This window comes from Myodes glareolus, chromosome 4, assembly GCF_982192425.1.
Source record: "Myodes glareolus chromosome 4, mMyoGla1.1, whole genome shotgun sequence".
Classification (NCBI taxonomy): Eukaryota; Metazoa; Chordata; class Mammalia; order Rodentia; family Cricetidae; genus Myodes; species Myodes glareolus.
In genome coordinates, this window is record NC_142029.1 from 65,903,312 (window position 1) to 65,921,795 (window position 18,484).

General features: G+C 36.9%; 1 protein-coding gene across 7 annotated transcripts in view; it reads right to left on the reverse strand.

Moving 5' to 3' along the window:
- The window catches only part of Dock3 (dedicator of cytokinesis 3), a 389,362-nt gene that overhangs the window by 140,872 nt on the left and 230,006 nt on the right, over positions 1-18,484 (reverse strand). For all 7 annotated transcript variants that reach the window (XM_085689689.2, XM_085689687.2, XM_085689686.2 and 4 more), the window contains exons 10-12: positions 15,262-15,343; positions 10,350-10,410; positions 8,819-8,966 (exon numbers count right to left, since the gene is read on the reverse strand). In XM_085689689.2, coding sequence (XP_085545815.1) covers positions 8,819-8,966; positions 10,350-10,410; positions 15,262-15,343 — 291 coding nt within the window. The remainder of the gene's footprint in view (positions 1-8,818; positions 8,967-10,349; positions 10,411-15,261; positions 15,344-18,484) is intronic.

The following is an 18,484-nucleotide window of genomic DNA, read 5'->3' on the forward strand; positions in this document are numbered from 1 at the left end:
GGTAGGATCAACATAATAAAAATGGCAATCTTACCAAAAGCAATCTACAAATTTAATGCAAACCCCATCAAAAATCCCAAAACAATTCTTTTTTTTCAAGAACACTGAATCCTGACTCAACACAATTCTTCACAGACCTTGAAAGAATAATATTCAACTTCATATGAAAAAACAAAAAACCCAGGATGGCCAAAACAACAAAGGAACCTCCATACGCAACACCATTGCTGACTTAAAGATCTACTATAGAGCTATAGTAATGAAAACAGCTTGGTATTGGCACAAAAACAAACAGATACACCAATGGGACTGAATCAAAGACTCTAATATTAATCTACACACCGATGCATACCTGATTTTTGACAAAGAAGCTGAAATTATACAATGGAAAAAAGGAAGCATCTTCAACAAATAGTGCTGACATAACTGGATGTCGACATGTAGAAGACTACAAATAGATTCCTATCTATCCCCATGCACAAAACTCAAGTCCAAATGGATCAAAGACCTCAAATAAATCAGACCACACTGAACTTCATGGAAGAGAAAATGGGAAGTGGATTTCAATGCATGGGCACAGGGGAACACTTCCTAAATATAATAGTAGCACAGATACTGACAGCAACAATTAATAAATGGGACCTCCTGAAACTGAAAAGCTTCTATAAAGCAAAGGACACAGTCAATAAGACAAAAAGGCAGCCTACAGAATGGGAAAATACCTTCACCAATCTCATATGGGGCAGAGGATTGAAGAAACTACCAAAATATCAAAATACCTAATAATCCAATTTAAAAATGGGGTACATATCTAAACAGAGAATTCTCAACATAAGAATTGCAAATGGCTGGAAGACACTTAAGGAATTGTTCAACATCCTTTGCCATCAGAGAAGTGCAAATCAAAACAACTCTGAGATATCATCTTACACCTGTAAGAATGGCTAAGATCAAAAACGCTAATGATAGCTTATGCTGGAGAGAATGAAGAGCAAGGAGAGCACTTTTCCATTGCTGGTAGGAGTACAAACTTGTACAACCACTTTGGAAATCAGTATGGTAGTTTCTCAGAAAATTGGGAATCAATTTGCCTCAAGATCCAGCAATACCACTTTTGACATATACCCAAAAATGCACACTCATACCACAAGGACATCAGCTCGACTGAATTTACAGCAGCATTATTTATAGTAGCCAGAACCTGGACACAACCTAAGTGCCCCTTATCTGAAGAATGAAAAAAGAAAATGTGGTACATTTGCACAATGGAGTACAGTTCAGCAGTAAAAAACAACAGACATCTTGAAATCTGTAGGCAAATGGATGGAACTAGAAAAAAACAAAAACAAACAAACAAACAAACAAAAAAACCTGAGTGAGGTAACCCAGACCTGGAAAGACAAACATGGTCTGTACTCACTCTTTTTGTTTTGTTTTGTCTGTTTGTTTTTGTTTTTCGAGACAGGGTTTCTCTGTAGCCTTGGTGTCTGTCCTGGAACTCACTTGGTAGACCAGGCTGGCCTCAAACTCATGGAGATCTGCCTGTCTCTGCCTCCCTAGTTCTGGGATTAAAGGCATGCACCACCACAGCCTGGCTGCTTTTTTGTTTTAGTTTTTGTGTTTTGTACTCACTCATAAGTGGATACTAGATGTAAAGCAAAGGGTAACCAGCTCTAGTGATATTTCATTTGTATTTAAATAAATAAAGCTTGCCTGAAGTTCAGAGTGTAAAACAGCTACTCTAGTCACCTTACAGACCAGGCACTGATGACACACACCTTTAATCCCAGGAGCCATGCTCATTTGCCATAGAAACCGGGTGGTAGTGGTGCAGGCCTTTAATCCTAGCACTAGAGAAGAATATAAACAGGAGACAGCTCTCACACACAGTCTCATTGTGAGATTTCTGGAGGCAGGATTGCTATTTTAGACTGAGATAGAGGTAAGATCCAGTGGCTGGCTATTTTGCCTTTCTGATCTTCAGATTTAACCCCAATTTCTGTCTCTGGGTTTTCACTAATTGTGCTACAACCAGCATATAGTCCATGACCCCAGAGAGGCTAGGTAACAAGGAGGACCCTAAGAGAGACATACATGGATTCCCCTGGGAAGGGGAATTAGACAAGATCTCCTGAGAAAATTGGGGGGGGGAGAGCTTAGAAGGGGAAGGGGAGGGGAGAGGTAGAGGGAAGAGGAGAATATGAGGGAACAGGATAGTTAAGGTGGAAAAAAGACAGAGAGGGGGAGCAAGGAAAGAAATATCTTGATTAAGGGAGCCATAATGGAGCTAGCGAGAAAACTGACATCGTGAAAATTCTCAGGAATCCACAAGAATGACCCCAGCTAAGACCCTAAGCAAAGGTGTGGAGTGTGCCTGAACTGGCGTTCCCCTATAATCAGGTTGATGACTACCTTAATTGTCATCATAAGACCTTAATCCAGCAACTGATGGAAGCAGATGCAGAGATCCAGTTAAGTACTGGGCTGAGCTTCTGAGACCAGCCCAAGAGAGGAGGAGCAATAATATGAGCAAAGGGGTCATGACCATAATGGGAATACCCGCAGAAACAGCTGACTTGAGCTGATGAGAGCTCACTGACTCTAGATTGATAGTGGGAGAATCTTCATAGACCTAGACTAGGCCCTCTGAATGTACATGAGAGTTATGTGGCTTGGGGCCATTGGCAATGGGACCAAGATTTATCCCTAGTACTTGAAGTGGATTTTTGGAGCCCATTCATTCTGGAGGGATACCTTACTCAGTCTAAATAGAGGCAAGGGCCTTGGTCCTGCCCTAAAGTGATATATCAGACTTTGTTGACTCCCCATGGGAAGACTTACCCTCTCAGAGGAGTGGATGGGAGGACTGGGGTCGGGGAAAGGTGGGAGGAACAGGAAGAGGAGAAGAGCCAAGGGAGTGGGAACTGTGATAGGTATGTAAAATAAAAAGATTGCTTTAAAAATGAATTTAATAATAATAAAAAGACCTGTAAGTTTGCATTTAAAAAAGAAGTATCTATGAAAGGTCAGTGTTAATTTCCAAAATTAAGAGAACAATATGGTATGTATTACCATGCCCAATTTTTTCAGATAGGGAGAAAAAGAACATGAGTTCAAACACAGGTCTGGGCAGTCCCAAAGGCAGACTTTGGAGAGAGCAGAATAGACTTGCAGAGCCCCACTCTCACATTAGGCTTCAAGGTGATTGTCTGCCTGATGTAAGTCCGTAATCTTATTTTGCCTGTCTCTTTTAATTGTAACTATTAAATTTTGGTCAAGGCTTGACTTAATTGCTTTTAACACTGACTAAAATTTTATGTATTTATCTCTAGGGTCTACTTAATTTTGTTTATTTAGTTGAAGATTTTATGTTAGAAAATAGGCAGTAACCTACATATCTAAGAACATCCTCAATACTGATCATTAGTTTATGATACTTTTCCTTTAGTGCAAAAGGAGAAAGAGAAAATTAGAAGGATAAAAAACAAACAAAACAACGAATTCCTATAAAAATTCCTTGAGTAATTATATACAAATTGACCAATCTAATTGATTTTAGATGAGTTCTCATGAGACATATCTGTCCTCTATTGTCCAGATGGGAACTGTTTAGACCACAAACATATTTCTACGTCTCAACTAAAAATATATGTTTAAAATCTCATGAGGAATAAACTGTGCTGGTTTTGTTGTTGTTTATGTTAGAATCTCCCTCTTCTCACATATATAATGCCATACTTCATAAGAAATGTGGGTGGTTCCAGCTGAGAGGCTTCCAGAAAGTGCATGGTCAAACCAAACCCTTTCTGCTAAGCTAAAATTCATGAGAAACTACCATTAGCAGAACATGCCTTCTGTGCTAGACAAGGAACTAGGAAATTCAGAGGATCACCAGTGCATGCCAAATGTTTACCAAAGTGCCTGAATGTAGAAAAAAGCCAAATGTCACCTGTGGTGGTTATTTTATGGGTATTATCTTAGAAGATTTACTCATTAGTCTTCTGAAACAGATTCCGTGATCTCCACCTTACAGGGAAAGAATTGAGGCTCACAGAGGCATATGGTATGCTCAAAGTAACACAGCTGTTTTATGAGTCTGTATCATTGAACTTCTAAATACAAGTTCTTGCCAACCTAACACATGCATACTTGAAACATGAAACAAGAAAATGTACTGACAGAATGGAGTAAGAAGAGTTAGGTTCAAATCCTAGCTCTATGAACTTTCACCGTATAACTCACAATAAATATGATCAATTAATATAAATTTAGTCAATAATATTAATATGATCAATTAATATCAATTTAGTCATCTATAAAAATGGCAATAATAATATATACCTCCCATGATTACTTTGATCAAGATACAATACTTTCAAACATCTATGAGAGCCAGGCAAATAGTAGGCAATCAATACATCAAATCTAGGCTGGGCAGTGGTAATGCATGCCTTTAATCCCAGAATTTGGGAGGTAGAGGCAGGCATATCTCTGTGAGTTTAAGGCCAGCCTGGTCTACAAGAGCTAGTACCAGGACAAGCTCCAAAGCTACAGAGAAACCCTGTCTAGAAAAACCAAAAAAAAAAAACAAAAAACCCAAACAAAACAAAATATCAAATCTAGGCTGAGGAGACAGCTAAGCCAGTGAAGTCCCAAATTCAATCCCTTCAATCAACATAAAAAGCCAGGTATGGTGTGAATCCTTACACTTGTAATCTTAGTTCTGGGGAGGCAAAGAAAGGGGGTTCATCAGCTAGTAATTTAGCTCATCAGTGAGCCCCAAGTCCCAGTGAGAAACCCTATCTCAAAACAACGTAAAGGGCTCCCAAAAAATGACATTAAGGTCAAACTGTGGTCTTTACGTCCACAAGCACCAAACAAACAAAGAACCTAATGCTGAGGCATCTGGAGTGTATTTTCAAATACAGGTTCCATGAATATGTTTCTCTTTGAAAAAGAGAAACTAAAATCATTTAGACGAATTGTTTTAGGAAATTAAAATCACAAAACCATAATCCTGTGAGAATAGGCATCATCTTAAGCAACATGAATATACTGAAACATGAAGATATGCATAATTGTATGAGGCAGGAAAACATTAGTTCTATTTTAAAAGTCATAAATAGAGGCTCAGAGAACTTAAGTAATTAAGTCAAGATCATAAAGGATAAAACAGTATCAACAATATGCTCTATGAAATAATACTTATAACCAATTTTTAAGCGAATAGGTAGTCTCAGTATAAAAAAAACATACAATAGTTTGTAGACTATCAGTTTAAATCCTTCTCTTGGAAGCACATCTATCACACGTGGAAACTACACATGAACATAATTAATGCAATTTCCATCCTTGAGCTATATTCTGTCATAGTACAGAGAGATAAGCAGAAGCATAAATAAGAGGAAAAATTATATATAAATATTAGAAATGAATCAGTATAAATTCATGTACTTCTAGGATAACAAGGGGCATACAAGAACATGGAGAAAGGTTGGGAGTAAGAGTACAAAGATTACAGGAGGCAGTCATTGTATGCTTTGGTCTGGCAGATTGAGAGGTTCAGTGCACGGATCTAAACAAGGTCCTTAAGAGTAGCTGATAGAAGATACATGGAAAATTATCTCCCCACTTATATTGTGGAGGTGGGAATTAAACCCAGGCCTTGAAATCAACTTTTTATGAAAAATTTAAACTATTTAGTATATTATTCAGTTTTTTTAATATAGAAACTTTCAGTTCCTTCATCTGTTCCTTTTCTTTCTGTAAAAGAAAGATAACAAAGGCCATAGTATGTGTCTGATGATACTACTATTATCTGTTACATCAAACTTATTCATATCTTCTTAAATATCAGATTCTCTCCATACAGATTAATTTTGGTCTTCTTATCTGGTAAGAGATATAAAATAATCTTTGCATTGTTTTAGTAGTTTTTCTGTTTCAAGTAAGTTGGCTTTAGGTAAACATTATGTGCATTTAAGTCAATGCAATGAGAACTGCATTATGTATTTCACTACAGACTATATGAAATATGAATATAATTACAACCATGTCTATCAGTAACTCACACCTAGAGTTACTGTAAGTGTCCCTGTAGAGAAAGTAAAAATGTGGTTTTCTTTAACAGTGGAGAAATGGAAGAAGAGATGATACCCAGTACACTGTCTCTGCCTTTTCCCCAGATAACATGTTCACTTCCTATTGCCTTTGGATCAAGATGGAAAGACTCTAGCTCCAGCACCACATCTGTGTGCAAGCTGCCTTGCTTCCTGCCATGATGATAATGGACTAAACCTCTGAACTATAAGTGAGCCATCCAACTAAATATTTTTCTTTATAAGAGTTCCCCTGGTAATGGTGTCTCTTCACAGCAATACAAACTCTAAGACTATTGTCTTTACAAAAAAGTAAGATACATAAAATATAAAAATTACATGTATTAATGGGGTGCTATGTAATATTTCCATGCATATATACACTGTATAATGACTAAAAAAGGTTAAACATCTATATAGCCACACTTTAATTTTTGGGAGAGTGGTGGTACTGAAATCAACTACTGATTAAGTCTGTAGGACAGGTTTTCATACTTAGAAAATTCTTTCCTAGCAAAAGTTAAAGCACTATTAGTAGAAATTAATAGTCTTAAGGTTTACAATTTAATTGAACCAACAAACACATCACCTGAAAGGTACTGAAAAATATGGCTTCTCACAGTTGGGTTCAATGAGATGCTATGGATTTAAGTTACAATCCTGGAAGAAGTCCAAACTGCATGAAAAAATCAACTTCACAAACCTACATTTGAGAATTTGTTTGAAAATCTTGTAGCCTAGTCAAGTGGAAAAGCCATCTTACATTTAAACTTTGTCACTCTTTACAAAGAAAAAACAGCTATTCCTTTCTACAAACACGAACTAACTTTCTTCGGCATCTTAGAACTGACATAGTCTGTAGGAAGGAGCTAAGAAAATACTATGCATGGATCCCACTTCTTGCAAAGTGGAACACTGGTACTAAAAGCTTTGTTTTAGAGGCAATTAAGCAAATAAGACTCCTAGCAAGATTTCAGAATTAAAGCAGTGCAAGAAGTTCCTTATCTGCAATGAGATTTTGCACTAAAGCAAGGACTGGCTGCTACACACAGATATACCATCTTTTGTACTATCCTTCATCCCTTTCCCATTGGATAGAATATAATGGAGTAAGATGATGAGAACTATGATCTTGGATTTCTGTTTACTCCTTTTGAAAGGAAAGCATATGAAGAAGTAGGCTTTACCACTCATCTAAAAGAGAAACTCACTGTTTTTAGAAACTCTGACTCATGCACTGAGGAGGAAGCAAGATAATCTTTTTGTTGTAAATGACTACTTCACGAAAGATCTTCACCCCATAAATTCTACAACTTAACCAAACAGAGGTGAATAAAAATATTTAATAAAAATGTTTAGACTTTTATTTTGAAATTTATTAAATGTACTTGATTAAAGAAAGTCCTGAATTAAATGTAATTATATATTGAATTAATTCCATATCGGAGCCTGACAGAACACATAATTCAGGAAACTATACATACAATATTACAATAAAACTATATTGACAAAATGATTGACAGTATTTGACTTAATTTGGGAAAAGGATACTATGTTAAAGTTAACAGAGGACTTGTTTCTTTAGAAAATTATCAGAAATAGGGCCTTCAGTTAAGAGCACTGGGTATTCTTGCAGAGGACCTGGGTTTAATTCTCAGCACCCATATGGTGGCTTACAAACATTCATAACTCCAATTTCAGGGGCTTCAAAGACCTCTCCTGACTTCTGCAAACACTCAGGCATACTATGGTATACTTATATACACGTAGGTAAAACATTAATACATATAAAATAAGGTAAATATTAACTTGTATCAGATATACATTTATTTTAAAAATTCATTAAAGCTGGGCATGGTCACTCATGATTGCAGTCCCAGCAGGAAGCTGAAACAGGAGGATCATCATGAGCTAAATTTAGGCCAGCATGTGACACACAGTGAGATCTAGGCCAGCTGGGATTACTGAGTGTCTCAAAAACTTCCTTATTATTAAAAAAGCAAAAGCTTGCTAAATTCACCACTAATCATTTTTAAGAATTATATTTATTTCTGGATTCCTTATAAACAAAGAGAGATTATACACCCATGTTCTAGTTTCCTTTTCTAATTCCTTTTCTCTTTACTACTGTTGAGTAAGGGCCATGAAGAGATGGAATGAATCTATAAGGCATATCCCCTGGTTGAAGAATACCGAAAATAGCTCCATGCCATGCCAGATGTGGCATAAGAGATCTGTGGTAGAAGAAGAAAAGAATAAGATCTTGGATCCTCAAAACTTCTGGTTTTTCTTCAAATACATTATAACCTGACTCATAATTCTTTTAAGTAAACTGCATTCTTGGCTAGCTTAGCAGTAATTGTTGGATAAGTACTAAATATAGAATTTTGTATTTAGGATAAATGAGAAATTATATTGTTAGCTTTTCTGAAAATATGAAGTTGTCTTATTCTACAGAGAAAATGATTATTATAGGTATGAACAAGAAATGACTACTATCAGACTTTACTTTAGGATAGAAGGCTCCAAATTCAGATGTTTTAGTACCCAAGAAATTTATTAAAAATGCCTAAGACTTTAAGACCTTAGATCAAAATCTGCATTTCCACTAACCCTCCTTATGCTGAATTACGGTTATTCTATGTTGATAAGGCTTGAGAACCGCTGCTATCAGGGCATGTTACAAACCATCATTATCCCTTTTGTGTATTATTACTCACGTATAAACTTTAAGAACAAAATCTTTTTCTTCTTTTAATTCTGTAAGTGACTGCAGAACATCCAAAATGCTTAGAACCGCACAGCCATACGGCCGCCTGTAGTGCAGGTGAGCAGGACCCTTTTTGGAGTCATTCAGGAGCATTCGACCTTGGGGATAGCAGAAAACACCAATCAGACAGAGAATGACAACACTCTTTTCTAGCACCTTCTAATTACCATCCAGTGACACCAGAGCTACAGATACTAAAAGATTCCTGAAGACAAATAAAGAGCTAAAGTGAGTCATCTAAGAATATCTGTAAGGAAGAACACCAAATTAGCCTCTGGCCAAAGTCCTTTTTCTGTGTCACATTTGGCCAATTAATCCCAACAGTACATTTATTAATCAAATGAAAATAAGAATGACTTGATGAATTTCTTTTTTTAAAGTCAGTGAACTTATAAGATTTAAACTTGATGGCCATATTACTAGTAAAAGTTCAGTATTTTTAGCTGCTCTTATAAACCATATATTCACAGGTATAGAGGTTCTCAACTAGAAGTTCTTTCTCTAACCAAATTCTAATGCCAGAGATGCTGATGAACCATTGTGGGAGTGAGAGAAATCACAAGCTATGGATTGCTGCTCATTCCTTCGAGAGAGTAAGGCTGTGCCAACAGTGATAAAGCTCTTGCAAAAACTGTGATGTCAATAAATGTTTATGAAGTAAGGCAAAACAGCTGTTATATTATCAAAGGATTAAACATATTTTTGACAAAATTATACACAATATTCTAGAATTTAAACTATGAAAGGAGACTTAGTTCTATCACCCAAACCTGAAATATGTATGGCCAATCAAACAATGGAACAGCAGTGAAAGGTCACTTTCTTTCATCTCAGTTTGAGTAGAAATGAGAAGCTACTTATCTTCTGCACTGGCAACATTAACTCTAATTTTGTGGGAAATGGCACAATTGCATAATTTTGGAAAGAAACTAAAGCAAAGGGCATGTAACACTTGTTCAATTGGCATTCCAATAACTCTCTAAGAACGCTGGAGGAAAAAGACACATATAGAAGCAGGCAATGGGCTGGGAGGTGGTGGCGCACGCCTTTAATCCCAGCACTCGGGAGGCAGAGGCAGGTGGATCTCTGTGAGCTCGAGGCCAGCCTGGTCTACAAGAGCTAGCTCCAGGAGAGGCTCCAAAAAGCTACAGAGAAATCCTGTCTAAAGAAAAAAAACCAGAAGCAGGCAATGTTACAGGAAGAATATTAAAAAAAAATCAGACCACTTAAAATACAAAATGTGGGCTCAAATTCAAAGAGGGAACAGAAGATCTGAAATGGGAAAACATGTATTTATTGGCATCAAATTCAGCTACTGCAGCAGCTGAAATGAAAGGCAAAGTAAAGCAAACCAAACCAAACCAAAAAAAGAGCTAGACTCTAATCCTGAGACCTGAAATAGCAGGAAAGACAAAGTTCAGATGTATACTTTTCCTAAGTTTGACCAGTGTTAATCATGAGAACAGCTAAGTGGACAATACCTATTCGGATCACATGGGCCACTATGTATAAATCTCTCTTCATGTCTTTGCTGCTCAGATCCTAAGGAAAGAAAAAGAATAAATAAATCTAGGCAAATAATGCACAGAAAATGATGATAATTTTCATTTCATTCACATTTCATTTGAACTTCATAGCAGTTTGCTTTTAATATATATTAAAGGGGGAGAAGGGAGATTAGAGAACATAACATTTAATACATACAATAAGATTTATACAGTGGAGAGGCCCTATTACTGAAAAATACTACTTTGTCATTCAACAAGGAAAACCTGAACTGGTGCTCAACTAGAAGTTTAACCCCCACTGACTAGTGTTCATGATGCTGGAGGAAAAAAGTAATCACCAATATCAACCAGGTACAAAACCTATGATGTAAAACAGCAAGCTGCCTGCAAGATATATTGGCCAATAGGGGCACAAATGTTAGGAGTAATAAACTACTTTATGATTGGATTTAAGACACATTTCATGAGATAGATTTCACACCAGACACTGCTCAAATGACCAGTGACTAGAAAAGTTGTGGGCTCCAGGGGGAAAACCTACTACTATTATTCTACTAAAGGAACACAGCAATAAAATATCCCTATTGACATACTGCTATGCTCATAGATCAATGCCTTTCTCAACCCTCATCAGATAAGTTTCTTCTTGCAGAAGATGGGAACTGACACAGAGACCCACAACTGGACAGTGTGCAAAGAATGAGATACTTTGGAGGACTCAGTCCTAACTCAAGGCTCAGGGATCTACACCAAAGAGAAGGAAAGATTGTAAGAGCCAGACATGGTAGATGACTCCAAGGAAACAGTATTTTCTAAACACAACAGAACCGACAAAGACTACAACAATACCTACAAAACCTGCACAGGTTCAAACCATACAAAATCACAGAAGGGGAAGTGGACATGAAGTTCCACTTCTAACTAAGAAGCTATTTGCAGCTGAAACCTGCTAGAGAAGAGAAAATCAGTTTACTTCAATGGAGTATCGCTGTGTACACAACCACCCTCCAGAGCAGGTCCCATGCCCAGTAGTAGCTGGCCAACACAAAATAGACTCCGTGTGTGTGTGTGTGTGTGTGTGTGTGTGTGTGTGTGTGTGTGTGTGTCTGTAGGGAGAATTTTTGTTTCACTATTTTCGTCTTATTGTATTTTTTTTTAAATTTTCTTCTGTCTCTTTTTTTTTTTTTTGAGAGGGAAAGAACGTGAATTGGGTGAATAGGAAGGTTGGAAGGATCTCGGGGATGCCTAGGGGAGGGAAAATACATTAAAAATACATTTCATTAAGACTTTTATTAAAATAAAAACTGTTAAAATATATAATGAGAACTTGAATATCATATTCCTTTGAAATTTTATTTTATTGATAGTATTTGTCTAGCTCTCATTTAGATCACCTAATAAATCAAGTATCTACAAAAGTTTCAGAATGGAATTCATATTGTTTTCACCCATGGTTATTCTGTCAGCATGCAAAGACATTTTATAATGCAAGAAATAAATGTTCAGTGCAATAAAATGTAGCAAAACATTAAAATCTCATTAAAGATGAATATACTACAATTTTATTCTGTACTAACTTTATATTCATCCTACTGTCCACAAGTCATTATTACACACTTGCCACATTTCCTATCAATGAGATTAATTTGGTCTTAGTAAAACCTTGATAAAAGATTTGGTTCTAAATTTAGATATTTATTGTTATTAACTGTACCAAGTTATAAGACTTAAAATGTTTTATCTTGTTTTTCCATTATTTATGAAAGGGTGCACTGTGTCATGTCAAGCATATGGAGTTCAGAGGACAATTTACACAAATCAGTTTTCTCCACCATGTGGGAACTAGAATCAAACTCAGGTCATCAGGCTTGGCAACATCTACTGAGCCATCTTACTGGCCCTAAAAATAATTTTATTTGAAGTTTTACAAAATTTTCTTTTAAGTAAACAAATATAATCCAAAATCATAAAATTTCAAGCAGAAAAGTTAAAAAATCTGTTTCAACATATTTACATTTAGAATCCATTGTAAAGTAACACATTTGCTATTTTTTTTATTTAGAACATTACACCAGGAAGAGTAAAACTCCCATATATACTTCATATATACTATCCATTCATCCATCCATCCATCCATCCACCCATCCATCCATCGTCTATGAAGTTTCAGATTTGTCATGAGGTTATCCACTTGCAGGTTGCTCAGTCATTATGGTGATTTAGTGGTGCCTGATGGTGTGACTTTTCTTTCATGAGACAGGTATTCCTATTTTCACTTCTATGAAAGAGTCCATCAGCTTTATTTTCTGTCCATCTTTCATATTTTGCTTGGTTTCACATGCTTGTCTCTTTTAATACGGACAGAAAAAAGAGTGGCTATGATTTTGAGTTAGCTCATAAAGCAGAGTCACCATGTTCCTTGATTATACCCTTTTATTGGACTAGAATTAAGGGGAATCAAGGAAGTAACTTAAGGTACAAAATGTAAGGAGGCTCTCACTCTTGGCATCCTGTGTGTTGCTTCTCTTACTCTAGTCCCAGCTCTGTCCTGAGTAACTGTGAACAACAGAACCAGGGAGATATTAAAAGGTAATACAGAAAGGTGAAACTGTAGTTCTGGATCCTAAATGGTCACATATATTGCCAGGTTCTTAGAAAATAGCAACAATGAAATAAGTTATAAAAGTTTATTTTAAAAATGGTATCTCTGGCATCACAAAGATAAACTTTTACATGAAAGCTATCTTTTAATATTGAATGGATGTGTTGAACTCCATTTTGTACATTTCTCTAATTTTAAAATGGAATTTTAGGGGCTGGAGAGATGGCTCAGTGGAGTTTGTGATCAAGAACTCTGTTCTTTACAAGAATAGAGTTAAGTTCCCAGCATCTACACAGTGACTTACAAACATAAGAAACTCCAGTTCCAGGGGATCAAATGCTCTCTTCTGATCTCCACAGGCACTAGGATCACAAATGGTACACATATGTATTGTGTAATTAGGCAGTACAAATTGGACTTAATTTTTTTTTTAATGAGGACACAAAGTTGGGAGAGGATGGAAAAGGCATGCATATGGAGGAGTTCAATGAAGTGGATGAGTATGATTAAAAAACATGTATGAAATTTTCAAGGAATTAATAAAAATTATTATTTAAAACTTTGTAGATACTCCTCCAATAAAGCTGAGAAACTTTAAAACGTCCAGGGCTGTAGTACAAAGGGAACCACACGGTAGCACACTAACAGCTTGTGCTTTCCCACTCTGGCAGATGAGGGGCACACCATGAGTATTACACACACTTTTATTTACACAGGCGATGCTTCAGCTTTGGCCTCTGGACTCAGATATAAAAATAAAGTGCTAAATAAAATTTTGACTTACTATAATTACATTCAAGCGTCTTCATAATTAAGTTTATTTTTAAGAGGCAAGGAACATTCATATCTAAGAATTCAATAGCTTACTTATACACTTAGCTCTTTCAAATCTAAACAACAGCCATAACAATTTCTCTTGTTTTTAGTAGAAAATATGAGGAAATCAAGATCTAGAAAAGCCTCTTTCTAATTAAGACATCCTCTTTCTGCTTTAGAAATGACGTAAGTCGGGCACTCTCACTTCAAAGCTCTCTGCTCACATAAATTTCTTTCCCTGTAATCTCATTTTTTTCTTCTGTTTGGTGTTGAATAGAGTACACTCTTCTTTCTAGATTGGCCATTTTAATTTAATTCCCTCAATAATTGCCACAGGGTTGCTTTTCCTAGTCTTTCTTCTTAAATTATCTCCCGAGGTTTCAATGATGAGCTCAGTAATGGACAAAATATTATTTGAGCTTAGCTAGATTTGAAAACTTTCTAATACAGCCGAAGCATTCTTTTCTACATAGAGAGAGCTATTCCACTGAGAGCAGTTTCTTATTCAGATTAAGTTGTAGTAAATGATATGAAGTCATGTGAAGAAACATAATTTTAGCTCTCCAATAAAGTCACTTATTAGATCTTTAGATAAATACTATTTGCCCTTAACAGGCATCAAATCAGCTTTAAGATAGCTCTCCACCTACCAGTCATGGGCCACATGCAAGAACATCACACCTTTGTAAGCTCATGAGGATTTCTGTCTTGCTCTATTTTGTTTTTGCTAGCATCTTGCTAATCCTCCAGCTTCTGCCTCCTAACTAGCTAGTTATAACAGACAAAAGAAAACTATGCCTAGCCAATAAATTTGATGTATCTTAACTATCACTGAAACAGGTCAAAGAATTCACAAGAATCCAAGAGCTTTAAATTGTGATATATTCTTGTTTTCTTCTTCAATAAATTAATTTAAATAAAGATGGATATTTTTACTTAGTAAAAATAAATAAAGTTGATTTGGATAACACAAGGGCGTTGTAGAATTATGAGATTTAATTTCTAATAAGCAGATTTGCCAAGCCTTTTGAGATGATGGTTTCATGAGTGGAGACCAAGAGCAATAACATAGTTATTTGGAAAAGTATAAGTACGGATGAGAGTAGAAAAATTCCTCCATTTGGTATTATAAAGAGGACAGGTTAGTTTACATGAACTTACTAGATGGCTCCTAAACTGTAGGTCTGGTGGATGCCTTGGGCAATCAGAGATTTTATATGAAATAGCATACAAAATCTACATTAGGTACCTGATTTTTTAAAATAAAATATCAATTAAAAACCACTGCTAACTAAAGGTCTCTACAAATATTTCATAAAAACCTTATGGAAACATAAATCAATTCCTATCCTCACTAGTGGAGGTGGGAGATAAGAATAGATGTTTGTTTCCAGAGTGACAATATTCACACAGCAGGCCCTTGATTAAAGTTGGCACACAAAGGGAGGAAAGAGAATTTGTACATACTGTAAAAAGGGCACACATTCGTTCTATCTTCTCTGGGTTCCTTGGTCCACCATTCTTGTTCAGTCTCACCAGAAACCGTTCACTGAAATGTAGGAAAGAGAGAGACAGAAAATGTAATGAACTACATATTCTGAAACAAATTAAAAAGGCATATGCAGAAAAATCCCTAAAGGTTTATAAAACAGCTTATTGTGATAGGCAAGGATTAAAACCACATGCACTGGTAAAATACCTTACTTGTTGTGCCAAGCAATTTGCAATGCATATATGTTGTTGTTTATTGATTAGTTGTGACTGTGTGTCTAGTCTCTCTCAAGTTGTGAGCTCCTTGAAAGTAGCAATGAGCTTATACTCCTCCATAGGTCTCCTCGAAGTTGGAGTCTAATTCTACACCTATTATAGCAAATATAATCTCTGATATGAGAGATAATTGAAAAAATATGTATAATACTAGACGTAAAAGAAGTTATATTATTCAGTTTATATCTTTCTACATATATAACTCCAGGGAATTATTTGAGGACTTTAATTACTATATACTGTTTTTCAAACTTTACCGAAGTCTTTATAAGAATTTTTCTTCTTGCTGCAATGAGATTTTAACACACTAAATATTTTATTCTCAATTCATACAGACCATTCCTGTAGAAAATTATGGACTAAAACACATCAGAAACAGTATTTGAAATATTTGGAAAAATATTCCCTTGCTCTCTAATGTTCCCATCCCAGCTCAACAACTCCTTACTGCTCCCCCACCCCCACCCCCGGCTCCTTACCAACTGTAACAGTAACACTAAGTTACTGTTTTTTACATAGTGAAAAAATCTATGCTAACATAAAGGAAATGTTCTTTATATGCCCAGTTACACTCATTAAATGTCTGAGAGATTAACAAAAGAATAGTAGAAAATATCACACTTAGAATAATAAGATGCATCCTACCAAATTTGACTAGCTTTTTATATATTTGTTTGTTCACCAAGTAAATAGTTAGAACTTTCTGTGATGCTCTGTGATAAACATGGAAATACAAATGTGAACAAGATATATACAAGATACTTTTTAGTCCTTGTAGATAGCGAGATGTGCATAACCAAATCTCAAAAGATTTAGGTCAGATATGAAGTTGAGATTCACCATTTGAAGGCGTAAATGAGAATAAGGAAGGAATTCCTATAGAATGAGATTTGATCAGAATCCTAAAGGTACTGAGATTTAAGAAATAGGCAAAAGAAAAACTAACAACAGAGAAACATAGGGACAAACAACAACACAGAAGAAAAATAATTACAATGGGATACTGTTTCAGTCAAGGCCATAGAGAACCATCTTAGCTAAGGACAAATGTTAGAATAGCAAGATGAGTCTGGGAGAGCTGCCTCAGTAAAAGGGTAAGAACAGCTGTGTGAGAAGAATGAAGAAGTTCAAACAGCAGATCTGTAACTCTGAAAGGCATGGTGTGAAACAGAAGCGATGTACTTTTAGTTACATGGAGTTAAGGAAGGTCTTTGTTAAGTGAGAAAATAAATCACATGGGTAAAGTTAAATTACTTTCAATAAAGATATCGAGAGGGGTGAGTGGGCAGCAGCCCAGTCAGAGGAGAGTGGAGGGGAGTGCACGGCAGTGCAAGGCACCTCCAGCTCCTGCTGCAGGGGCTTCTTGGCTCCGCATATTCCCCCACCCCTCTGAGTTCGCCCTTTTGTCTGAGGGGTCCTTTGACCTCCTAGAGTCCTGTCCCTGTCCTGAGGACAACCTTTCAGACCTGTAGGGAACATCCGGGAAAGGAGCAATGGACCCCTTTAGCTCCTGCAGCGGGCTTCTCTGTTCCACACTTCCCTGCCCACCCTACCCCCCACCCCCCAAGCCTGCCATATTGTCTGCAAGGTCCTTGACCAAGGAACAGGAACAGGTCCTGCTCCTTCACCGAGGCTACCCACTTCCAGCTCCTGCTGCAGGGGCTTCTTGGCTCCACACAACTCTCCTCTCCCCCTTGAGTTCGCCCTTTTTTCTGCTGGGTCCTTAGACCTCCAAGAGTCCTGTCGCTGTGCTGAGGACAACCTTTCAGACCGGCCAATCAGAAGAGATGGAGATGGACACTTTATACTCATAACAGAAACAATTCATCAGAAGGAAGTCTCTATCCTGAATATCTATGCCATTAATATAAAAGCACCCACTTATGTAAAAGAAACATTACTAGAACTCAAAGAATACATTAAACCACACACTCTAGTAGGAGATTTCAACACTTCACTCTCACCAATGGATAGGTCAACCAGACAGAAGCTTAACAGATAAATAAGAGAAATAACAGATGTAATGAACCAAATGGACCTAACAGACATCTATAGAACATTCCACTCAAACAGAAAAGAATATACCTTCTTCTCAGCATCACATGGAACCTTCTCAAAAATTGATCACGTAAATGGTATCAAAGCAAACACCCATAGATAGAGAAAAATTGTAGTAATCACCTGTGTACTATCAGATCACCATGGAATAAGGTTGGAATTCAACAACAATTCTAACCCCAGAAAGCCTACAAACTCATGGAAACTGAACAGTCAACTACTGAACCATCCCCGGGTCAAGGAAGAAATAAAGAGAGAAATCAAAATCTTCCTTGAATTTAACGAAAATAAAGATACCAACAACATACCCAAACCTATGGGACACTATGAAAGCAGTGCTAAGACAAAAGTTCATAGCACTAAGTGCCCACATAAAGGAAACGGAGAAAGCACACATGAGAGACTTGTGCAGCTGTAGGTACATAGGTTCCCCATTTTTCCGAGGCGCTATGCAGGGCTGTTCTGCTTCCTGGTTCCACTGCATCAGCTTGAGGGTGTAGCATAGAACTGCCCTCTCCTGTTATGACAATTTTACCTACGGCCCAAGGGTGTAGCTTAGAGAGAACTCTCCCTCTACTGTTATGGTAATTCCACCTGCAAGCAAGGTTCTCGCCGCAGGCAAGGTTCCCTGGTCAGAGAAGGAAAGGTTCCTCTTTTCTCTGTTCAGCTGCTCTCCGACCTTGGGTGCGGCCCCCTGACTTTTCTCTTTCCTTGTTCCTGATGGGGGGCTGGTGTCCTTTTGCCCCACAGTATATATACCCGACTTATGCTTAATAAAGCTGCCATTTGCCACTTGCTCCTTGGCAGATGAGCCCAGTCTCTTTGTGTATGTGTCATGTGTTTTAACCCCTAGGGCAGTCGTCCG